Source organism: Camellia sinensis, chromosome 2 (genome assembly GCF_055761805.1).
Source record: "Camellia sinensis isolate YWXY chromosome 2, ASM5576180v1, whole genome shotgun sequence".
In the NCBI taxonomy this organism is placed as follows: Eukaryota; Viridiplantae; Streptophyta; class Magnoliopsida; order Ericales; family Theaceae; genus Camellia; species Camellia sinensis.
The window spans coordinates 68,864,924-68,890,514 of record NC_138962.1 but is presented as its reverse complement, the minus strand read 5'-3'; the positions used below and the strand labels follow the sequence as shown (position 1 = coordinate 68,890,514).

At 35.9% G+C, this 25,591-nt stretch overlaps 3 protein-coding genes across 8 annotated transcripts; 2 read left to right on the top strand and 1 right to left on the bottom strand.

Moving 5' to 3' along the window:
• Nucleotides 1-483: 483 nt before the first annotated feature.
• On the bottom strand, nucleotides 484-3,848 carry LOC145820102 (uncharacterized). The gene is made up of 3 exons (XM_082914778.1): nucleotides 2,188-3,848; nucleotides 1,363-1,461; nucleotides 484-604 (listed from the first exon to the last, which is right to left on the bottom strand). The coding sequence occupies exons 1-3, from the start codon at nucleotides 2,320-2,322 to the stop codon at nucleotides 554-556; spliced, it is 285 nt and encodes a 94-aa protein (XP_082770904.1). The 5' UTR covers nucleotides 2,323-3,848; the 3' UTR covers nucleotides 484-553.
• A 6,797-nt stretch (nucleotides 3,849-10,645) lies between these two features.
• LOC114294607 (disease resistance protein RUN1) lies at nucleotides 10,646-14,512 on the top strand. 6 transcript variants are annotated; one of them, XR_003640505.2, is made up of 5 exons: nucleotides 10,646-11,390; nucleotides 11,687-12,101; nucleotides 12,228-12,571; nucleotides 13,465-13,570; nucleotides 13,785-14,512. XR_003640505.2 is itself a non-coding variant. In XM_028238725.2 (3 exons), the coding sequence occupies exons 1-3, from the start codon at nucleotides 11,202-11,204 to the stop codon at nucleotides 12,506-12,508; spliced, it is 885 nt and encodes a 294-aa protein (XP_028094526.1). In that variant the 5' UTR covers nucleotides 10,646-11,201; the 3' UTR covers nucleotides 12,509-12,837. The 6 variants fall into 6 exon arrangements, 2 of the variants coding, with proteins under 2 accessions (XP_028094526.1, XP_082770902.1); XR_003640506.2 differs by having other exon boundaries at nucleotides 13,465-13,685; XR_014361063.1 differs by having other exon boundaries at nucleotides 11,541-12,101.
• Nucleotides 14,513-16,061: 1,549 nt separating this feature from the next.
• Nucleotides 16,062-16,568, top strand: LOC114294619 (disease resistance protein RPV1-like). The gene has a single exon (XM_028238743.2). The coding sequence runs from the start codon at nucleotides 16,062-16,064 to the stop codon at nucleotides 16,566-16,568; it is 507 nt and encodes a 168-aa protein (XP_028094544.2).
• The last annotated feature ends 9,023 nt before the right edge of the window (nucleotides 16,569-25,591 follow it).

The window sequence follows — 25,591 nt, the reverse complement described above, 5'->3', positions numbered from 1 at the left end:
GTTAATATTATTGACTTCATCAAACTTGATACTATAGGCAAAATGTGTCAATAAAATAATAGTTTATTCCCCCCATCAAAAATAAGTGCACAAATCCAAGTACTTGGAATTTTTCCCAATAAATTTATGAAATGGAGCCAGTAGTTATAATATTCTAAGATTCCATTCAGCATCAGGGTTAATGTATGTAACTAGTAGATAAACTACAAGGGATAGACCAGACCATAGTAAAAGATAATGCACATGATAAAATGGAAATAAGTTCGTCAAACTAAAATTTCTGGGAAACCTGTTCATAGCCACCAAGTCTGATGACTGCTCTCCATAACCTAACTCACATATACAAGAAACATTAGTGCAAATCAGGAAGCACCCAAAAAATTAAAGCAAGCAAATTTGATAATTAGGGTCACTCATAACTCACTTGAGGCAATTTAATGGCTCTCCATAAAATCTTGGGGGTTTGAATTCCAAGCACCTCTCTTTGTGGAAAGTTTCCAGCTCCTTCATGAATGCTGCTTGCTCTTCCTCTGTTCCGGCCTCATCGCCCCCATTAGCATTTGTTTCCAAGAATGACTTGTTTGAGGTCTTGTATGATAAATCCCTGCAAACAAACAAGCTATACTGCTGGTTACCAGTATCATGAGAGGGAATCCTTCCCATATAAATCTTTTTGCTCCTATTGGGATGTTTTTGTAGAGGGCAAAGAAAATGAAAGAGAAATGAGAAATAAAGTAGAAGTTAATTTATTTTTTCTTTTAGGGAATGCCATAAGTTTTCCTCCTGTTGTTGCCAAAACTGGAACATGTAATTTTAAAATGCTTAGATAGTTAGAGTTGCATTGGTGAAGAAGAAAATACTTACAAATACTTCAATGATTTGAGACCAAACAGAGCAGGAGCTATTTCCCCAGTCAAATCACTAGAGGAAAGGTTACACGTTGATTCTCGTCCAAACCAAATGGTTCATTGCACTATGAACATAAACACTTCATGCACGACTGATGATAGAGGCGTGAAGTTATGTTCAAAGCATAATTTAAATTCAATGTTCATTATGGCTTCACACATCAATTATACACTTTTTAGCAGCAAAAGTAGGTAACCTTTCCACAAGTTTTTGTGCACATGAGAGCATATATTTAGTCACACATAGTTGCTGTGCCAGTCAAATGGGTGTGCTTCCAATATACTCAATTGATGATGTCAGGTTCATCTTGCTTCTACATGATCTCATTCTATATTTCAAACTCACATAAAATCAGCTCCAAAATTTGCAGTTTGACAAATCCCACAATTTAGATTCCAACCCCTTTTAAGACTACTGTTTAGTTTGTTCAAAATTTGCAGTTTCAACTATTACCTCTTCACTTATAAGTATCAAGCTCAACATTGGTCTGCTAAGGCTCCACTGGTTGCCACAGTCCTCAAATAGGACAATCTCAAAGAGGGTTTTCAATATCTAGTTAAGTAACAAAATAAATAATCAGCAATAACAAAAAGGAGAGAGAGAGAGATGGCATGTATATCAAGAATTTAGATAAATATGGCATGAATATTAACAAAGAAGAACAAAAAATATTAAAAGCAAGACACATACAATTTTTCACTCATCAGTGAACAAAATGAAGTGCTTCTAAATTTTTGTGTGATCAGATGAGATGTATCAAAGGAAATTTGGATCCAAATCACACATTTATGAAAGAAATTTGTGTGATTAGATGAGATGAATCAATGGTTTTTTGTTACATTTAAAAACCATAAAATATCGTTCCTCCATAAAGAATGCCCATCTAATGCATTCTACCAAAGGTCAAAATGATGTGTGTAATCCCTCATGATATTGTTCTGAAAATTATTGTGCCAAGAAAAAGAGAAGGAAAAATAAGAACAATTTCTCATTTCACAAAGGATCATCTCGCATAAAGTGAGCCAAGCACATTATACAAAGGTATTGAAAATTATAAATAAAATGTCACCAATGTAAACAATATTGCATCACCTCCAATTTATTATCATTTATCATAATTATATTTGATATGACACCATTCACTGTCGGCATTATGACAAACCAAACCCTATGGTTCTCAATTGTCATTAGAATATTTAAGCTGATAATATGCATTTCAAATGAAGAGAAATCAGTTAACTACTTATAAAAAAAGAAGAAAAAGAAGAAGCAACTTACTTCAGGAAACACACCAGGGCGACCTGCAACATGCCGAGCAAGATTAAGAGCAGCTGGTGTAGTGGGGGACTCTCTAACTGCTATGTGCTTGAAATAACAAGTAGCCAAATTATCAATGCAAATGCACACTGACATAACAAATTCAAAGAATTATTTAACGGAAAAACACCTCAAGGGAGCTGCAGTACTCTTGTATCATACCATTACAAGAATGATTCTGTATGTTAAGAAAATTAAGAATGAAGTGCCTAAGTAAACACTCTCATAACACAATGGAAGGGTAAAAGCAATGTGAGAAGGGTTTCTAGGACCTAGAGAGAAGGAAAAAAAAAATATATATATATATATAATATTTTAGTTTCGTCCAGCACGAAAAAAAAAAAAAAATGAGAACAAAATGTCAAGAGAGATAACAAACAAACCTGTGATATCATATTTGCATCCAGTACTCTTGGGGAAAATCTGAGTTTTTGATAGTGAAAATCCAAAACAGTAAGTACAGTACTATCACACACACAAAAAAAAAAGCTTGCGCATCTGTTCTCCTAATTGAGGTGCATATTACATATATATATTGAATTAACACAAAAATACAAAAGAGGTAGAAAAGATACATATACATGTGGAACACATTGATATAGCAGAATCACGTGGTCCTGCAAATTAAACTCACTTAGTCTTGCAATCAGCAAGTTCAGATCATGATGAATAGACAAGCCAACAGAACAACCAATAGGTTCATGATGTGGCAAGCTAGCTCACCTCAGAAAATACAGAAAAAAGTTTACCAATAAATTGTTAAACCCTTTTCACCCTAATGTTGAATCATTTGTGAAACTCTCTACAATATTACAATTTTGGGATAACTAGGAATCTGAATCTGAATCAATAAATACAGCAACTTGTGCAACAAATGCATAGATTCAAAAATTAAGATCAATTACAGAATCTGATTCAATTCAGAACAGATCACTAGACCATGATCAATTCCAAATAGTTGGGATAACTAGGAATCATGAACATGAATATTCCACACAGTAATCACAAAACGTGCTTTGAAGATTCAGATAAAAAAATAAATAACAATATTGAATCTTGCAAGACTAGCAACAACCCAAATCGCTATTCTACCTAACATGATCTGAAAGAAGACAAATAGGAAAAGTGAAGTGAAAAGTGAAAAGAAGAACAAAAAAAAAAGTCATCAAAAAAGAAAGAAGATAGATGCAAAGATAGAACCGAATCGAATGGATGATGATACTCACAGCCCACAAAGGCAAAGCAGGAGCTCGGCCAGTGATGATCAGCCAAACCCAACCATACCCAACAAAGTAACAGTCAAAACCCACATAGATAGAAATTAGAATCGCACAAAAAAACAAAAACCGAAAAATCAAAACCATTTTTTAACAAAGAAAAACAGAGATTGAGCTGATTGGAACCTCGTTGAACGATGAAATCGTTGGTGAAGTAACAGAGGACAACCCAGACACCAACGCTGCACATTTTCTGGTCCCAGCAATTGGTGAAGAAGCTTTGAAGAAGCAGCTTCGGAGCTCATAACTCGAACCAAAATTCGCCGCTCGTCGCTCGCCTCCGTGAGAGAGATAGAGAGAGAGAGAGACGTGTTGTTTCGAAACAGGGGCTCTGCAAACCTGAAAGGAAATGAAAAAAAGGGGGGGGAAAGACGGTAAAAAGGGGGGAAATTAGTTTGGGCAGGCGGGTCAGTGAAAAAAAGGGGGAAACTTTATTTTTTTTTTATTTGGTAGAAGTAGGGGTAATATTTCAATGAAAAATATTTTTTGTTAAAATAAAATTATTTTTTATGGTCAATTAAAAATATTTTTTTGTGGCCGATTTTTTTTTTTATACTAAAAATCAAGAACTAATTTTTTGTGGTAGATGAGAGAAAGCGACAGTAGTGGTGAAGGTGGTGGATATGAGGTGCTGGTGGTGGTAGTGGTGATGGCGAAGGAGATTAGTGGTAAAGTTGTGGTAGTGGTAAAGGAGATAGAGTGGCGGTGGTAGATGAGAGGTAATAGTAGTAGTAGAGAGTGAGATAGAGAGTGAGAGACAGAAAAAGAGACAAAGAGAGAGGAGAGATGAATGAGAGAGACAGAGAGAGAGATCGAGAGAAGAGAGATGAGCGAGAGAGACATAGAGAGATGAGAGATGAACGAGAGAGACAGATAGAGAGAAGAGAGATGAGCGAGAGAGACATAGAAAGAAGAGAGATGAACGAGAGAGATAGAGAGAGAGAGATAGAGAGAAGTGAGATGAGCGAGCGAGAGAGACAGAGAGAGAAAGAGAGATAAGAGAGAGCGAGAGGAGAGAGATGAACAAGAGAGATAGAGAGAAGAGAGATGAACAAAACAGACAGAGAGAGAAAATATATGAGAAAAGACATAGATAAGTGAGAGACACAGGGAGAGAGAGAGAGAGAGAGAGACAGACAGAGAAGAGTGATGAGTAAGAGAGAGAAATAGAAGAGAGAGAGGAAGATGACAAAATGGGTGAAAAGAAAGAGAGAGTGATGGAATGAGAGAGACAGAGGCGCGAGAGAATCGATGGCAGAGAGAGAGACGTGTTTAAGCCCTAACTCATTTTAGTGTGTTTGAAATCCCTCTAGAGTTCCTCGCCAAATTAATTTAAAAATCCCTCCAAAATGATAATAAATAAAAAGTAAAATTATAATAATAAATAATATAGAGAGAAAGAGAGAGAGAAGAGTGATGAGTAAGAGAGAGACAGAGAGAGAAAGAGAGAGAGAGAGAGACATGGAAAGAAAGAGATAGAGACAGAGACAGAGAGAAACAAAAGATGAGTAACAAATAGACAAAGAAAGAAAGAGAAAGAGAGCGAAAAGAGATGATCGAGAGAAAAACATAGAAAAAGAGAGAGATAGAGAGAGAAGAAAGATGAGTGAGAGAGACAGAGAGAGAGATAAAGAGAAGGGAGATGAGTGAGAGAGATAAAGAAAGAAAAAAGATGAGAGAGATAGAGAGAAGAGAGATGAGCGAGAGACAAAGAGAAAAAGAGACAAAGACAGACAGATAGAGAAGAGTGATGAGTGAGAGAGAGAAAAAGAAGAGAGACAAAGAGAGAGAGACAAAGAGAGAAAGGGATAGAGAGTGGGAGTCATAAAAAGAGACAGAGAGAGAGGAGAGATGAACGAGATAGACAGAGAGAGAGATAGAGATAAGAGAGATGAGTGAGAGAGACATAGAGAGAAGAGAGATGAACGAGAGAGAGAGATAGAAATAAGAGAGAGATGAGCAATAGAGACAGAGAGAAAAGAGAGATGAGAGAGAGCGAGAGAAGAGAGAAGAACAAGAGAGATAGAGACAAGAGAGATGAACGAAAGAGATAGAGAGAGATACAGAAAGGAGAGAAGAGATAGATGAGTGAGAGACACAGAAAGAGAGAGACAGACAGATAGACAAACTAACAGAGAGAGAAGAGTGATGAGTAAGAGAGAGAAAGAGAATAGAGAGAGGAAGATGAAAAAATGGATGAAAAGAGACAGACAAAGAGAGAGAGAGAAAAAAAAGTGAAAAAGATAAACGAGAGAGATACAGGGAGAGATGAGCGAGAGAGATAAAGAGAAGAGAGACAGAGAGAGACGAGAGATGAGAGAGATAGAGAAAAGAGAGATGAACGAGAGACACAGAAGGAGAGACATAGAAGAGTGACGAGTGAGAGAGAGACAGAGACAAAAATAGAGACACAGAGAGAGACAGACAGACCGAGAAAAGTGATGAGTGAAAGAGAGAGAAAGAGAAGAGAGACAGAGATAGAGACACAGAGAGAAAAAGAGAGACAGATAGATAGAAAGAGAGAGAAAGAGTGATGAGTGAAAGTAAATTTTTATTTTTCTTTCAGCGAAGAAAATATTTTTTATGTCAAAACTATATATACCGCGACCAAAATAATTTTTAGTCGCTGAAATTAAGGTTTTGCCGACCAAACTTTTGGTCGCGAAAGATAAAAAATAATTTTTTATATTTCTTTCAGCGACGAAAATATTTTAGTTGCCAAAACTATATATATCGCGACCAAAATAATTTTTAGTCGCTGAAATTAAGGTTTTGCCGACCAAACTTTTGGTCGCGAAAGATAAAAAATAGTTTTTTATTTTTCTTTCAGCGACTAAAATATTTTAGTTGCCAAAACTATATATACCGCGACCAAAATAATTTTTAGTCGCTGAAATTAAAGTTTTGCTTACCAAACTTTTGGTCGCGAAAGATAAAAAATAGTTTTTTATTTTTCTTTCAGCGACTAAAATATTTAAGTTGCCAAAACTATATATACCGCGACCAAAATAATTTTTAGTCGCTGAAATTAAAGTTTTGCCGACCAAACTTTTGGTCGCGAAAGATAAAAAATAGTTTTTTATTTTTCTTTCAGCGACTAAAATATTTTAGTTGCAAAAACTATATATACCGCGACCAAAATAATTTTTAGTCGCTGAAATTAAAGTTTTGCCGACCAAACTTTTGGTCGCGAAAGATAAAAAATAATTTTTTATTTTTCTTTCAGTGACTAAAATATTTTAGTTGCCAAAACTATATATACCGCGACCAAAATATTTTTTTAGTCGCCAATTGTGACAAATTTAGCGACTAAATTTTTTTTAGTCGCCAATTGTGAGATTTTTAGCAACTAATTTTTTTTTTAGTCGCCAAAAATTAATATACCCCGACTAAAAAAATTTAGTAGCTAAATATTGTACTTTTACCGACTAACATAATTTTTGGTCGCCAATTCCATTACTTTTGGCAACCAAAATATTTTTAGTCGACAAAAGTGGTCGCCAATTGTGTATTTTCTTGTAGTGAAACTTGCATTTTCATCCATCATCAGATAGAGAGACTAGCAGATCCATCATTATACTCTCCTCATTTCTCAGTTTCTCTCTCTAAAAATACAGAAGAGATAAAAATAGTAAAAAGTAAACCTAAGAGAAGAGAGATGAAGGATAATATGATGATGAGCAGCAAATGGATATCAATAGTGTTAAACATATATTCACTAGTGGTTTACTGTACACTTTCCTAATCTACTCTTCCTCCCTCAGATCCTGCCAGTCCTAGTCCCAATCCATTTCCATCTTCTCTAAACACACACACACACACACACACACACACACACTCACACACATATTCATACATTTTGCACTCAAATTCACATAGAGCAAAGCTGGTAAAGCCCTCTTCATCATTTACTCTTGTACTGTACTTCTCATCTTTGATCCAATGCTACAAAATTACAATATACCTAAAATTCCAAAGATCAAATGATCGTTAATCAATCAATCCTCTTAATCAGAATGAAGAAACTAGAAATTAAGAAACCTGGAATGGATAGGAGGGATTGAAACCTAACCTTGAGGCTGAAGCTAAAAATGTAAAGTCTGGAATCAAAGGTTTATAGAAGATAAGCCTTGCATTGTTGCCGGAGCAGGAGAAGAACTTCATCATTGCCGCGAGAAAGAGAACAAGCTACGAAATTGGAATATGGTGAGGTGTGAGAGAGAGACCTTGATGTAGTTGACGGTGTAGATCTTGACGGAGACCACGTAGATCTTGTGTGCTCTGATATGGTCGTTTGCACACCAAAATATTATATTTATAACCAAGTAATAATTATTACTCTGGAGTATAGCGGTTAAGACCAGGCGTCAATCATCAAGGACTAATAGAGTTGTTTTAATACAAAAATAATAATTAAAATAATTTAAAAACAATAGATTTTAAAAATATTAAAACTAAAATCAATAAAACATAAAATAAATAAAATAGAATAAGAAATACTTGAGGGTTTTGAATCCACCACTAACCTTATAATCAAGGGTTATTGTATTAGTTTTCAAAAAGTCATTAATTTGGATAAAATGATGTAAGTAGATTAGAAATATATCGTCAAGAAAATTTGTATATTAAAACTAGAAAGTGACAAATCATTTTTGCTTGGCACGGATCGCTACCACTAAACTAAACTTACTATGGTTAATACACGATCTGTCTTACTAGGTATGACTCGTCTAACAATTTCGATACACAACAGTGAAAATAATTGTATAACATGATTTGAATAAATCATTTATTACACAAAAATATATGAAAGTTATAAAATTTATCCAAATTAAGTCAAAACTAAAAATACTAAATACAATAAACCCTAATTACTTGGTCAGAGTTTCATCCCTAGCCTAAAAACAAAAAAATTAGTTTTTAACACCTATATAACTACCATACTCTAATATATACACATTACACTCTCCCATTTTCCCTTTCTCTCTTTCTTCCCTTGGCTTCCAAGACCTTCACCTCCGCCTCCGCCTCTTCTTCTTCTTTTATAGAAGAAAACCATAAAACAAATAAATAAAACAAACATAATAATATAAATAATAAAATCATAAAATAAAATATTATATATATAATTGAGGGGCGGGATGGTCAACAACCACCGCCTTGTTTCTTTTATTTTTCTTTATTTTCTTTGTCTTTTCTTTTCTTTTGGTTACAAATTTCATAAAGTGCATAGTGAGTTGTTATGTACTGAACAATATAATAATAAAATATTTAAAATATAGCATTTATACTAATTTAATGTACAAACACTTAAATATATAAAAACACACAAAATTATAAAATAATTCTATTTTTAGTCCCATGCAACGGCGCCAAAAATTAATATGGTCGTTTGCATATAAAAATATTTTATTTAAAACCAAGTAAAAATAACTACTTTGTAAAATAGCGGTTAAGATCAGGTGCCCATCCATAGAAACTAATGATGAATAATTTAATTTAGAAATTTAGATTTGTTTGTGAATATTGGAGTGAAAATTAAACTAATTGATTAAACAATTAAATAAACAAAATGAAATAAATATCTTAGAATTTTGAATCTACCACCAACCTCATAATTAGGAGTAATTGTATTCAGTCCTTAGAATATCATTGATTTGGATACTGTGATGTAAGTTGATCAAAAATACATCGTCAAGAGGATTTGTATATCAAAACTGAAAAGCCATGAATCATCTTCGCTTAGTATGGACCGTCACCACTAAACTACGGTTTGATACGCGACCCTTCTTATTAGGTATGACTCATCTAACAATTCTAATATACAATAGTAAAAACTATTATGCAACATAATTTGAGTAAAACATTTATTGCACCAAAAAGATCATTCCTGCCTTCCTTCTCCTTTTAGAGCCTATCCGAAAGAAAATCCAATACTTCTTGGTCGTGAATATCTGAACTGGTTGTTCGTTGTTCAAGAATTCTTGTTTAGGCAGTTCATACCATCCATACATAGTGTTTTGATCTAAGTTTTCAATTCTTCCATGTTTCAGCAGTTATTTTCAATTAAAAAAAAATTTATGTTATTTTTTGAATTGAATTTTAAAAAGAGTTTTGTTATGAATGCTATTTTTTGTTAATAATTAATTTTTTAAATTGAATTTTAAAAATAATTTGATTATGAGTGTTATTTTTTGTTAATAATTAATTTTTTGAATTGAATTTTAAAAAGAGTTTGGTTATAAGTGTTGATCAGAAATTTCAATAGAGTTTTGAGTTATGTGTTTGGTTACGAGTTATAATTTTTTGAATTCAAAACTCATAACCAAACAAATTTTTTTATTTTACATGTCACATCAAACATTCAAAACTTAATTCAAAATTCATAACCAAACAATTTTTCTACACTCAAATCATAATTCCAAAACTCACAAACTCAAAATACAACTCTATTCTCAAATCAAATTTAGAAAATTCTACCACATGCTACCTAATTGATTTTATACCCTAAATCTTCAAAGATGAAAATATTTGAGTTAAAAAAATAAATATAATAGAGAAAAAAAATGAAGTGAACTAATTGATAATAAATGATATCATGAGTGCATGTTAATGGTGAAGATAATAAAAAAAATAATGTTTATATGTTAAAACTCTAAATCCTATAAGAATGATGGTGAGTAAAAAATTTTTTTGTGAGTTCCAGAATAATCCTTCACATGGACTGTTGTTGAGATTCAACAAAGATAGTCCCATGAACCTGCAAGAGATAAATATGGTTGATGCCACCCAACCGGAGTTACTGGTCGGGGACACTCTATTGATGAAGTTAGAATCCATGAATGAAGAATGTAGATCATAGATCAAGAATTGTAAAGAGTGTAGTGTGTGAAGTACAAGGGAAAAAACATACCTCTTGTGTATGGGGTTTCCTCCTTAGAATAGATGATATTTGTTTAGGATATTTTATCCCTATAATTAGGATATTTTTCCTCCTACAATTTTATACTTTTAAATGAATAAAATACATCTCATATCATCCTTAATAATTATTTTATTAAAAAATATTATTAAAATATAAATTTAATTTATTAATAATATATCTTAAGAATATAAATAGTGTGTAAATAGAATCATAACCCAAGCCAAATTAATCCGACCATACTCACCCTTGATTTTGCGTCTATAGAACGCTCTCCCATTGCGACGCGTCATGTGCCCTTTCTACGAAGCTGTTCCAACTGTTCTCCCTGTATCTCCTCCTCTGTTTCTCTGTAAATCCATGTTGATTCTGTGCTCATACTTCTCTGGCTTTGACAAAGCTTTACACTCAAACTCAAAAGACTCCAATTTGGGAATTCGTAATTCACCTCCATTAATCTCCCAAACCTCTCTTCAATGGCTTCCGAACCCTCCTCTTCAATCTCCCAATACGCTTTCCACGTTTTCATCAGTTTCAGAGGCGAAGACACTCGCAAGAACTTCACCGATCACCTCTACACTGCCTTAGTCGGCGCTGGTTTGCGCACTTTTTGAGATGATGATGAGATCGAGAGAGGCGAAAACATCAAATTAGAGCTCGAAAGAGCGATCAAACAGTCGAGGAGTTCGGCCATTGTGTTGTCCAAAGACTTGCTTCTTCCGGCTAGTGCCTCGATGAATTTGTCATGATTGTTGAACGAAGGAGGACCGTTGGGCATGTCATTTTACCGGTTTTTTATGATGTCGATCCGTCAAATGTTCGGAAGCAAAGTGGGACTCTTGCTGAAGCATTTGAGAGGCATGAGGCAAAATTCAGGGCGGAAATTGATGAAAGAAAGAGGAAACAAGGGATGGAGAGGATGGGATTGTGGAGGAAAGCACTTGGAGAAGTTGCTGATTTGGGAGGTATGGTCTTGAAAAATCAAGCTGACATGTAATTTTTATCCTTTAATTTCTTTCTTTGGTATGATCAAACTGGTAATGTCTGTTTCAAATGTTCTAAGAAGTCATGTAGAAATGTAGCAATATGAAGCTGAATTTGGGTGTCTTGGGTAGGGAAATTGTTCGTCGGGAATCACAAAAGGAACCTGGAAAGCCCAGATGAGGATGCCTTCAATGTGTTGAGGGATAAAACTGTAAAAATTATGCTTCTCTCTCTCTCTTCATTGTAGTGACTATTTTTTCATTTTTTCTTTACCTAGGAACAGCAACAATTGAAGGCCTTAGAAGATATGCCAGCTAAGAGTGCAAGCGGTACACAATCCCAAAATGAAGATTTTCTTGCAAAACATACAATTTTTAACGAAGGCAATTCATTGAAGGGACGTTGCCAAAGCTTATTCTCTTTTCTCCGTGTTATTCCTGCCTTCACAGAATCATTTTCGGAATCAGATGAAGATGATTTGAAAACTGATGCATTTTCACAGATGCACAAATTAAGACTACTTCAGCTTAATAATATAAGACTCAGTGGCAGATATCAAAAATTTCCTAAGAAGTTAAGATGGTTGTGTTGGCATGGATTCCCTTTAAAATCTATACCAAATGATTTTACTTTGGATAGTCTGGTTGCCCTTGAGATGCAAAATAGTAGCTTAACTCTGGAAGAGAACCAAGGTATGATTCAATTTTTTTTAATCCTGTTTTTTGTTGATTTTATTATTATTATTATTATTATTATTATTTTGTTTTGGGATCCATATGAATTCTTGTAGTGACCGATTTCTTACTTTCTTATGACAGTTGCTCAGATCATTGAAAATCCTTTATCTCAGTTATTCAATTCCCTTGACTTCTCACAGCTCCCTAATCTTGAGAGACTGATCCTTAAATATTACATAAATTTGGTTGGGATTCACGAATCAATTGGGGAATTAGGGGCCCTTGTTTTGTTGAATCTTGAAGGCTGTAAAAATCTAAGCTTCCAAGGAAAGTTTTTCTGGTCAAATCCCTTGAACTCATTCTTGGTGGATGCTCAATGCTGGATGGGCTGCCCCTTGACCTGGGCAAGATGGAATCTTTGAACGTGCTTCATGCAGATGGAACAAATTGATTACTCACTCGATCATTCGATAGTTTAAACTGCGGTATGAACTTTATTGGCCTTCTTCATCATACTGGTTAGGAAGAATGCATCATGTGAACTGCAAATAATGTTGTCATGCTTAGGGGTGACCATGGTCCTGATTGGATCAGATTTGGGATAAAATCAGGACCAATCCGTTATCTACGGTTTTTGAAAAATTGGAACTAATCTAATCCGTTTAAATCATGGAACCAATCCGAACCAATCCGTTTAAATACGGATTGGATCGGTTTAGGATCACGGATTCACATAATTAAATAACAAAAATATATATATAACACTTTAATTTCATAAAAATATAAGCATAGCGCTATATTAGTTCCAAAATAGCAATATGTTTTTTTTGTAATAGCGACATACTGCTCTATAATTTAAATAACCATAAGAAAACTGGTTTCACCATAAGCATTTAGACCATTACAAATTAAAACTAAAAGCTAACAAACAAAAGTAATAAAAGAAGATATTATACGGTTTTAGGTTTGAGTTTAGATTTTATATAGAATAAGAGAAGATACTATGGGGGACGATGTATAATAAAAATATAGACTATTTGTATACGGTCCGGATCGGTTCCAATCCGGAACCGTGGGGTTCAATCCGGAACCAATCCGTGGACTACGGATTTTTAATTTTTCAATCCGAAACCAAACCGCGGATTCAAAAAACCAATCCAAACCTATCGAATTGGACTGGACTGGATCGGATTACGGATTTTACGGATTCCTTGCTCAGCCCTAGTCATGCTATCTTGGAGGGCTCTTGGTATTCTATCCTTGTTGCAAGATTTGAATCTAAAGGGTTGAGTTGAATCCATGCCTAACATGGTCTATATATGGAAGTGAAACATTATTGCAGCCAAGTGGTTGAGGCTATTTTTCAACTTAATTGCAGACCTGTACTAAAATTATCAAAATTTCATTTTGGCTGAGTTGGAATCCACGGCAATAATTGCATCGGAATTGTTCACTGAAGTAACATGTACAAAAAGAAAGCTACAGTAAGTGCTCTCTCTCTCTCTCATTATGTTGTCTGTTTCAGTTAGAAGTTAAAGTTGTCAATTCCATTGCAGAGGAATTGTATCAATGTGATATTTAAGCATATTTCTTCCCAAGGTGAGATTCCCAGTTGGTTAACAAGAAGAGTAGGGAATCCTCAATGTCTTTTACTGTTCCTTCTGTGCTAATCTGAATGTTTGTGTTTTCTATGTGCAGGTCATGTGAACTGAAGATGTGAACATCTGGCCTTTTGAAGTGTATGAGTGATGCTGATGTAGTTGAGAAGAGCAAAGGACTGCAATGGATGTATATGCCAGCATTCATAGGAAAGATTTTGAATCAGTTAATGGAAGATGATGATGAAGTGGATGCAGGAAAAGCTTTTTGGGTAAAGGAACTTGGAATTCGTGTTCTTGTGTGAGCCTAAAAAGCAATGGCAGCCAATACCACAGCAATGATCCTTGTCATCAAAATGTCATTGATTTATCAGCATATCAGATGAGGACAGAGGACTACTTCCTATGCAATCACAATTGATTTCATAGGGTTAGACTCTATTTTAGGGTGTAATGAAAAGTTTAGTTAGTTGCCTTCCTTCAAAATGAATGCCAGGCTTTTACACTTGCTGCAGAACTATGGGCATAATGGAAGTGTCAAACATTAGTGTGAGACGAAGGTTTTTGATTGGTGATTTTTAGATATCTGTCTACTATGGTGAGCAAAGAAGAATTTTTTTTTTTCATTTTTGAGGACATTTCGACCCGCGCATAGATGCTTTTTCAACTTCTTTGAAGAAGGGTATGTATTCCCAGCCATATTGGGGCATATTATGATCTTGTTTTGAGAGTGAAGAGCAGAAATTTCAATGTTCGATTCATGAATATTTATTTGTTTGTATTTATTTGGTTGTTATATTCCATCTACTAGTTACTTATTTGTTTGTTTATTTGGTATGAACACACTACTATTTACTTTTTTGTTTATTTTGTAGAACAAGAAAAAGAAATGACAAAGAAAGCATCAGTGTTAAAGTAAACCAATATTTTGGCAAAAATTTGAATTCAAATAAGTCAGTTGAATTTGAATTGGTCAAAATTTTGATCAAAAGATTTTGCCCATAATCTTGTCTTAGAGAGCATTCGTAAGCTTCAGTCTCAGCCTAAGGTTCTAGGGCATATGCTCTCTAGGCTTTCTAATTAGAGGAAGTATAACAATCCCATTCTATATCGGAAGTTTGAATAGGTGATCTTGAATATATAAGTAGGATCGATGAATTCAAATAATATCATCCTGACTAATTTTTTTTAAGTGAGTTGTTTTGTTTGTTACCCGTTGCACGACCGTGTGGGTTATTGTAACTAATTGAGATAGTTAGCTTGTTTCTAGTATATTGAGAGGTTTAACTTGGAACTTAGGCTGTTTGTAGTTTTAATTGTATGTGCAGGTGAAAGGTCAGGCTATCTACATTTTCACATACATTACTTACTGTTGAGAGATGCTTTGAATTTTGGGTGCGGCCCTTTGGAGGTATTGAATGGGTTTAGACTTCTTTAGCAACATGTGGTTGTGGTGTGTGAGTTATTAAGATTAGAAAAATTTCCCCCTCAACCCACCCCCAACACACACACACGCACACACAAATACTAAAATAAATCTTGACATCAGATTTTGAGCCCGAATGTACTCCTGTATTATATATATATATATATGTATATATTTTTTTTAAAAAATAGATTGTAATGCAATTATAGTTATTAGCTCCATCTGTGTTTAGCATGGTTTGGGTGCAGCCAGGGAGTGTTGTGCGTGTACTTCATGGTTGGAGAGGAGGTCGGGTTGGGAAGAGGCATAAAAAGGAGTGGATTTTGCCACCTTTGTGTTTGAAGTGGATGATGTGGTTGGAGCGGAATCGGTGCATTTTTAGGGCGTGGATGACTCCGTGGTTTGTATGACGGTTCAGTTTCTAGTGATTCTGTATAGCTCGGTGATGGGAACTGTGTCTCCGAATTTGTTTGCTTTTGTGGATTTTATAGATGCCTTCGTTTTTTAGGTTTGGGTTTGTTGATAGTCTTGGTTGTATTTATTAGCATCGGTTTGATGCTCGTTCCGTTATTTATCCAAAAAAAAAAAAAAAAAAAGTTACCAGCTCCATCTGATTCAAGCTTATATATTCTGAAAGAAATGGCCTTGAAAAATATGGCAATTATACATAATTAATTAATCTTTGTTTGCAATGAGCTTTTTGTTTGCAGATGGCTACATGTTGTTGTGTTACAAGGTTTTTCAACTCTATTTTTGTGGTCTAAAGTCTGATGGTTGTCATTGTCCAAGTGGTCACAGTTTTCTTCTGTCCTGTATAGTATTAATTGTTTTTCTTCTTCATTATTTGTATAGTGTGGTTAGTCATTCCAGAAGTGATCACTTGATATCATTTGCCAAGAGTTGAGAACAAAAAATTTCCCCTTAATTTTTTTTCCCTTGAAGCTCCATTCAATGGCTGCTGAGGCCTTCTCTTCCAAATTTCGTTGTTCTTATCATGTGTACTTGAGTTTTTCCGAAGACACTTGCAAAAATTTTACAGATCACTTCTATACAGCATTGATTGGTGTAGGTTTTTGCACTTTTAGAAATGATGATGATGCTATGGAGAGAGGTGAACTGGAAAAAGTAATTAAGGAATCAAGGAGCTCCATAATTGTATTCTTAAAAGACTATGCTTCTTCGCGAAGGTGCCTTGATGAACTTGTGATGATCCTTGAGTGCAAGAGGAACTTCAAACATGTAATTTTACCAGTTTTCTATGGCATGGATCCACCCCAAGTTAGGAAGCAAACTGGCAATGTTGTAGAAGCATTTGCAGGGCATGAAGCTCAATTTGAGGTGGAAATTGATGAAAGAAATAGAAAACTAGGGATGAAGAAGGTGAAAGGGTGGAGAGAAGCACTCGGACAAGTTGTAGATCTCGGAGGTTTGGTCTTGCAAAATCAAGCTGACGAGTAAATTTTGTTGGGAAAAATCCCATCTTAAGCTCTAATATTACTTGTTGAGAATGAATCTCTCAAAAACTCTAATATTGCATGATGAAATATGAATTCATGTGCCAGTGGAAGCATACCAAAATTAAATATGTGCACACATAAAAGAAACACAATTTATCGTGGTTCTGGCTCAATGCCTACATCCAAAGAAGCGAGATTATCCACTATATAGAATAGAGTACAATGATGAGATGAAAGTACCCATAACATGACATCATTACGCAGCGCAAGAGTAATTGAGTCTTTAAACGCTAGCCCCACAGATGCCCGCTCACTATTGTATTTTACGTCTCATCTTCCTTATCTCTCACTAGGGATGGCAATTTGAAACCGACTCGACAGGACCCGATCCCCTGACCCAGATTTGAACGGTTTTTCCCCGAAAAATACCCCCGACGAGATGGGGATGATATTCAAAAATCAATCGTCGATCAATTTGGGGCCAGGGATAGTGATAAGTGTCCAAGCCCCAGCCCCGTTTGTTCCCGAAATGGTACATATATATATATACACTTTTTGATTAGTTTCTCTCTCTCTCTCTCTCTCTCTCTCATTTATTTTTTCATTTTATATCTTCTCTCTCTTTTCCTCACCGTCTCTCGTTTCTCTCTCTCTCACTTACTCACTTAGAGAGAGAGAGAGCACCGAATCAGAGTCGCTGCGATGCCACGATGCCAGAGCATCGAATTTGATCTCTCTCTTTTTACTGTGATGCCAGAGCACCAAATCGATCTCTCTCTGTGCCGCGATGCCAAAGTCGATCTGAACAGATCAATCTCTCTTTCTCTACTTAGATCTAAGTAGATCTCTCTCTCTCTCTCTCTACTAAGATCTCTCTCCCTCTCTGTGATGTTGTTGATGTTGGTCAATGATGTTGTTGTTGATGATGCTGATGATATATATATTTTTTTGATCGGATGTTGATGATGTTTGTTATTGATGATGTTGAGGATGTTGAATCGTTGCTGTTGCTGTTTAGGTTTTTTTTTTTTTTTGGTTTGGGGAATTTTCGGGGTCGGGGAAACCCGGTCCTCGTTAAGGAGAGGGGACGGGGATGGTGATAAGTTCCTTATCGGGGATTGGGGCCAGGGACAGGGAAATGTTTACCATCGGGGATCGGGGATGGGGAGTGTAATCCTTGGTCCCGCCCTGCCCCGCCCCGCCCTGTTACCATTCCTACCCCTTACACCACTTACTCTGTCACACACTACAGAAACCCAACAAATTTCTGTTAGAATTTGTTACTAGCAACAATCCAAAATACTTTTACAACAATGAATGAGGCCTTGAATTGGATTTCTCCTTTGCAACTCATGCTCCACTCAAGCGGGGATTTGAGCGCATTCAAGCTAGGCCCTTGGAATTTTGGCTCATGGTCATGTTTCTCACAAGTTTTCTGATACAACCATTCAGGAACAGGAAATTGTTTATAGGTAATTTTTTTTTTTAAAAATTTAAACACATGTGTTTAAATTAGTGGACATGAATGAAAAAGGAGCACTATTGGTGGAAGCTCATAGCACGAGGTTTGCAGTCCACCCTGGCAATACAAAGATATATCACAATCTAAAGGAGCACTATTGGTGGACATGAATGAAAAAGGACATAGCGAGCCATGTTTCCAAATGCTTGGGATGTCAACAAGTTAAGGCGGAACATCAGAAACCAGCAGGATTACTATAACCACTTCCCATTCCTGAATGAAAATGAGAACACATTACTATTGATTTCGTTATCGGGCTACCACAGTTGGCCTCGAAGAATGATGCGATATGGGTTATAGTCGATTGATTGACAAAGTCGGTGCATTTTCTACCAGTCAGAGTCACGTACTCTCTCAATAAGTTCGCCACCTTATACATCAAGGAAATCATTTGATTGTATGGCACCCCAGTTTCAATCGTGTTTGACCGAGACCTTCGATTCGTCTCTCACTTCTGGAACACATTGCAAAAAGCTTTGGGAACTACACTAAAATTTAGTACCGTCTATCATCCGCAAATTGATGGACAATCCGAAAGGAAAATTCAGACCTTGGAAGACATGTTACGAGTATATGTACTAGACCTTAAAGGTAACTAGAATGAGCACTTACCTTTAGTGGAATATGCCTATAACAACAGTTACCAAGCAAGCATTGTAATGGCACCCTACGAAGCACTATATGGAAGGAAGTGTCAACCACCTCTGTATTGGATGGAAATTGGAGACAGAAAGTTACTGGGCCCTGAAATCATACAAATAACGCATGATAAAATTCAACTCATCCAACAGCGAATTCGTACTATCCAAAGCTGCCAGAAAAACTATGTAGACACATAGAGACAGGACTTAGAATTTCAAATAGGAGATCATGTTTTCCTAAAGATCTCACCAACAAGAGTGGTTATCCGATTTGGACAGCGAGAAAAGTTAAACCCATATTACATTGGGTCATTCAAGATAGTAGAAAGGATTAGTCCTGTGGCATATTGCCTTGTACTGCCACCGGAATTGTCCAATGTCCACAATGTGTTCCATGTTTCGATGCTTCGACGATATCTTTGAGATTTCGAGTATGTTTTCGATTATGAGAACTTGAAAGTTTAAGAAGATCTCTCTTATGAAGAAAGACCATTGCAAATTCTCAACCGGTGTGATCAGATTCTTCGAAACAAGATCATGCCTCTTGTAAAGGTCTTGTGGAGAAATCATCGGGTCAAAGAAGCAACATGGGGAGCTGAAAATCAAATGCGAGCCAAATACCCATACCTTTTCAGAAACCAAGGTACGTCAAGTTTGGGAACAAACTTCTATTTAGAGGGGAAGAAATGTGACACCCCAAATGTTTAATTAATTTTAACACCGCGCTAATATATTTAATTTAATAGTTATATGTTCTAAAATGTAATTTAGTTTAAGTTAGTTGTAACACCCCAAAATATACACAATAAAAGTACACAAATTACTGCTCCTTACGGTAGACAGAAGTGAATCTCCAACACTTGCATACATGGTCATAAGAGATTTACAAAATAGTTACACATGCAAATATATATATTCAATGACTTTGGTACATGAATCTATAGTATGTAAAACATCCAATCAAAAGTAATAAATGCCCTCAAAGGCTACAAAGTCCAAGGCTTAAGCCCGGTTACACAAAATGGTTGCTCGAACCTACACAAACATAGCCCTTGGCTTGCAAAAATATAATCACAACAAAAACAAGAGCCTTGTGCTCTCAACGTACACATCAACGCCTAGTTTAGAGGAGTCACCGCATCTTTTCCTGCACAAAATCCTATAGGGTGAGCATAAAGCCCAGTAGGAAATTCTTAACAAAGTATATCATTTAGTATAAGTCTCATGAGATGAAATGCACATGTGAAACTATGCCAAAAAAAGAGTCGCATTTTCATCTTTTGTTAGCCATCATGCACAATGAAATTTTGAAATTTCGACAATTCAAAAATTTTAAATCAAGTTACGACTCAGGTAATTCCTAGGTTGGTGTTTGCAAGTAGACATAACTAGGACTACCAAATCCCCACTTTACCGATAGCTAACCAGAAGACACATGATACCTCCTCCGTGCCTGTTTTCGGTCTTTCACCCTAGACACTCATGCCAACGTAATCAATTTCATCTACACCTCTTATTCGAACTTATCAATGTATTTACCCCAAAAACAATTTAATGAGATCTTGTTTCATAAATATTTCTCAATGCAAAAGTTTTCAAATTTCAATTCAAAATTTGCAACAACCAAATGAATTGAATTGCGAATGCAACATATATCATTTCAATAAAATATTCTTCCATTTTCCAATTCTTTCACACAATTTCCATTTCTCTTTCCAATGCAATTTCACAACATAAACATATATTCATTTATATCTATCGAAGAGTAGCAACATTTCCACATTTCATGCATTCACAACAATTTAGTCATTTCATGACTATGCCCACATTTTTGAACAATAAACTTCAAAACCAACATTTTCTTACATTCCATGGAATTTCTCATTTATACGCAATAATATGAAATTCCCAATCATTCATTCATTTAACACTATAATAAGTAAAAACCCATGAATTCTCAACATCTTTTCCAAAAAATCTCCATTTCTAGGTTTTCACCAAAACTAGGCATTTCCTCATCTTTAAAATTAAAAAAAAAAATCTCTCCAAAGAATTTTTTTTTCCACAATATAGTTCAAACTCCCAAGAATTTTTTCGAAAACTAAGTATAAACCCACTTTTAAAATCATCAACACTCTTGAGCCAAAAATCAAATTTCAATACTACCGAAGAGAGTTCCCAAAATCAACATAATTTTGCAAATATATATAACTCCAAGAAGATCTCTACCTCAAGTTTTAGAGAAGAAAAGAGGAAAACCCCCCAAATTTGACGGTGTTGAAAAGCAATCTCCATCACACAAAACGAAGCGCTTGGTTAGCTACCCAAACTTAATGAAGGGTGTTGGGTTAAAACTCCAATGGATTGGAAGAAATCAAGAGTTTATGGTGTTTGGTGGAGGTTTTTAGAAAGAAGGGAGAGGAAAATGTATTTTTAGAAAGAGAGAGAGAGATGTGTAAAAAGTGAGATACACTCAGCCCAAGAAGAAAGAAAAAGGCAGATTTTTGGACTCAACGTTCTTCCGCACGTGCAGCACCCATTCCCGCATGTGCGGCACTCACCCTACACGTGCGGTTCATCCCTTCATACCTAACCTCTGCTCATGTAATAAAAGCAGCCTTGCACCATTGACCCTCCTTCCTTTCCACATGTGCGGCCTCTCCTCCCGCACGTGCGGTCCCTTTTCTGCATGTACGACCCAAGCCCTCACACGTGCGATTCTGCTTCCCAGCCAGAAAATTCACCAGCTTGACCCGTGACACCTCGGATCCAACCTCGCACCTTCCAAAACAAGTGAAACTTGACTTTGTAATAAAGTAAGGACGAGAACTTTGAAAAAGGTTTTCAAAAACGATAAACCCAAACAGTTGACAAGGTCTCAAGTTAATCCCTGACACTCTAATATGAGTAATTCCTAACACAAATAAAAGAAGAACGAGACGGGTTACGTACCCAATCATCATAACCTCCCCACCATAGGAAATTTCGTCTCCGAAATTAAATCAAACTACCCAAACAAATAAGGGCTTCAAGTGATCAAAACCACGCTATACACAATTTCAATTCAACGGAATAGTAACCCTCATACTAGTATAGAGATCTCAATTCTCAACAAAATTCGCTATTAACAACATGGTTTCCATGCGCCTTAGCCACAAGACTAACAACAACATTTCGTGGTGAGCATAAGTATGAAATTTTCCAACAACAATTATGATAAATCATAACAATCTCATGCTTTGAAGTAACAACATACACAATATCAAGTGTTTAGCAATTTAACACATTTCCCCTCAAACACTAGAGGACATCACAAATTAAAACAACTAAGCATTCTTAAACAAATCCGGATACTTGGAGTGGACCTCCGCCTCCTGCTCCCAAGTCGCTTCCTCTACTCCATGGTGACTCCACAACACCTTTACTAATAGTATAGTCTTTCCCCTTAACACTTGTTCCGGGGTGTCTAAGATTTAAACCGGTCGCTCTTCATATGAAGCATTCTCATCTACCCCCAAATCAACCTAATCTAGTACATGAGAAAGGTTGGGTTCATACTTCCTAAGCATGGATACATGAAACACGTTGTGAACCCCCGAAAGTTGTGGCGGTAAGGCTAACCGATATGTCATTTCCCCAATTCGCTCCAATATCTCGCAAGGCCCAATGAACCTTAGAGACTGTAACAACCTCGACCTGTGATTAACTATTAATCCATGATTAATTATGCCTACTACGTAATTAAGAGGAAATCATGTGTTAAGTGCATGAATTATATGTTAATTGCATTTATATCTGTCTACCGTAGAAGTACCTGTTTATGTCTCTATTTGGTTCTGTGAATTGAAGGCCTTATCGGCATTCGATCATGAAATTGACTTGATTTATGTGTTACTTGGAATTTTTAAAATTTTATGGTAGGTTGAATTGAAATTCGATTCGAAACCAAATAATTAGAATAAACTGACTCCAATTAGTTATCTTTAACACAAATTAATTATGCCTATATAAGGCTAATTTGACTCCATGAGTTCATTTTGCACCTTCATTTTATCCTCTTTGAGCTCCATACATGAGGGAGAGTGAGAAGAGTGAACTTAGAGTCATTTTGAAGAGGAATTAAGCTCAAGCTAAGGGAATTGCTAGGAAGTGAAGGCATTGGACTTAGAGACTCAAGAAAGCCTCTTGCTCTCACTTTGGAAAGCCTAGGTAAGAATTCAACCCTTAGATTGTATAATTATGATGTTTAGGACATAAATTCTAGAGAATTAAGTTGTGTAATATAAGAATTGAGCTAATAAGTTGGTAAGATCATGCATGCATGTTCATTTCACCACAATTTGAGTTTGATTTCAAAGAATTCTCACATGCATGTGCTTCTCTTGCTTTTGTTTTAAGAATTCAATATGTTTTTGTGCTTAACACCTCATTTGAACAAGATTTGAATGCTTTGAAGCCAAGAAACTTCATACATGTTATGTTCATGGAACATCAAGTTTGATTTCACTCAATTAACATGCTTTTGGGCCTTGATTTTTGTGAAATGATCTTCAATTCATGATATTCTACATGTTTCTAAATTTTTTGTTGAGTGTTGGCCCAAGAAAATGAGTTTTGATATGTTAAATTCCAGTTTTGAGCTTGGGAGTGCAATCTGAAAATTCCAGAATTCTACTCCTCTGCTCGAGCGACAGAGGACCTTTATTTTTGCATCTCCGCTCGAGCGACCAAAAGTTGGCTCTAGCGTATATTGCATGCTCCCAGAAGTTTCCATGTTTTGTAGACCGCTCGAGCGACAAGAGTTGCTATCATGACCCGAACCCACCCCTATAGGTTTAGCGTCATAACCTTCCAGTAATCCTTGGATTACCAAAGGCCTTTGACCTGATTATTATGAAATACGAGGAGCTACAGAAGCAAATATATAAAAATACAGTCTCCATAGAGTTGTGTTGATGTATATGAGACAAAAATCTTCAAACAAACTTATATATACATGTGACGTCATAAATACATTAGTCTTACGTCACCCATTTACACAGATAGAGCCAAAAAGGGACTTAGCCCAATGAATAAATAAGCAGAACAAAACAAAACAAAACATCTATAGCAAAGTTACAAACTTGACATCTCAAAAGGGAACCTCCCTGGGAGGCAAATGGCTGGCAGACCCAAAACTCCAAGCAGCATCTTAGGCCTAGTCACTCATTTGCTCACCTACATACATAATATAAATAGTAAGCGAAAGCCTAGTGAATAATAACAAAGTAAAGGTTTTAGTGAACGATGTCTGGAATAGATTTCAAATCTGTAATCACATCGTAACATAGTCATGTTTGTATAAAAAACAGAGTCATATTCATGTTCGTATTCAATTCATGTATGGTACATCCATTAGCATTAACATATCTCTTTGGTCAAGCATTTCAAGTTCTATAATGGAACCTCCGGTATCGAGTAACATATCTCATACATAGGCCATGGTATTATTCCTCCGGGCGAGGGCCTCATGACCATATGCCACAATACTATTTCCCTTAGGCAAGGGCGTCTGCCAAGGATACCACAAATGCTATTAAAAAACATGGATCATCATTAATGGATTCCCGAAATAGCCTTTTCAGAAGCATTTCACATCATTCCATAATATTCAGAAAGCATTTTCATATCAAATATAGCTTTACTAAGTTATTGCTCACAGATTGTTGTACAGCTCGCTAGTCAACCAACGGATCAACAGCTTACGACGCGTGACCTACATAAACATAACAGATACATATACTGAAACATAGGTTTGGATCACACATGACTTATCTCATTTCGTTCTTAGTGTGTTTCTAGCCTTTGTCCTCATTATTATGTATTAATCTTAGCCTAGGAATGCCTAGGATGCAATGAGGATGCTAAAATGTACTTAAAAACATTTAACAAAACTTGCTCAAAACAGGGGTCCCGCTCGAGCGTAATTTCCTTCGCTCGAGCGGACATACAAAATGTGAGTGGTCGCTTAAGCACACATTTTTTCGCTCGAGTAGTCTGCAAAAGTACTGGTTGTGTGCTTTTCACGCTCAACGGACGCTCGAGGGTCGCTCGAGCGTGAGACTCAAGTCCTCGCTCGAGCGCAACTCTTGTCGCTCGAGTAGTTTGCAAAACATGTGATCTTCTAGGAGCTTGTATTTCACGCTTGAGTGGACTTCTGGTCGCTCGAGCAGAGAGGCAAAAACAAAGGTGGCTGCTCGAGCCCAGGATCTGTTGCTCGAGCAGAAAGGTCAAATTCTGGAATTTTCATACTCACTTCCAAGCTTTCAAACTCAATTCAAATACACCAAAACTCATCATTCTGGCCAAACACTTGAGGAATCATCTGTGAACTTGGAAAACATTGGAAATTCTAAGTCATGTCGCAAAATCAAAGTCCAAAAACTTGCCAATTGTGCAAAACAAAACTCAATTATTAGAAAACATGACAAGCATGTATTGCCTTGACTTCATAACTTTCAAAACATGATCTAATGACACAAAATGATATGAAACTCGATGAATTCCCAAAAATAAGGTGAATTGGTAACATGCATGAGGAAGTTCTTGGGAAAACAACTTCAAAATGTTATGAAATATGCATGCATGCATGGTATGGCTCAATTCCTACACTTCTAGTTCAATTCTTGATTGACATAACTTAATTCTCTTTGATTTTTCAAGAAAATGAGTTCAAGGTTACATGAATGAGTTGAATTCTTACCTAAGACTCAAATCCTTCAAGAAAATGAGTTCAATCCCTTTGATTTCTCTTCAATCTTCTTCCAACTCAAGCTTGAGCACAACCTCTTCTCACTCTCCCTCTCTCTCACGTTTGGTATG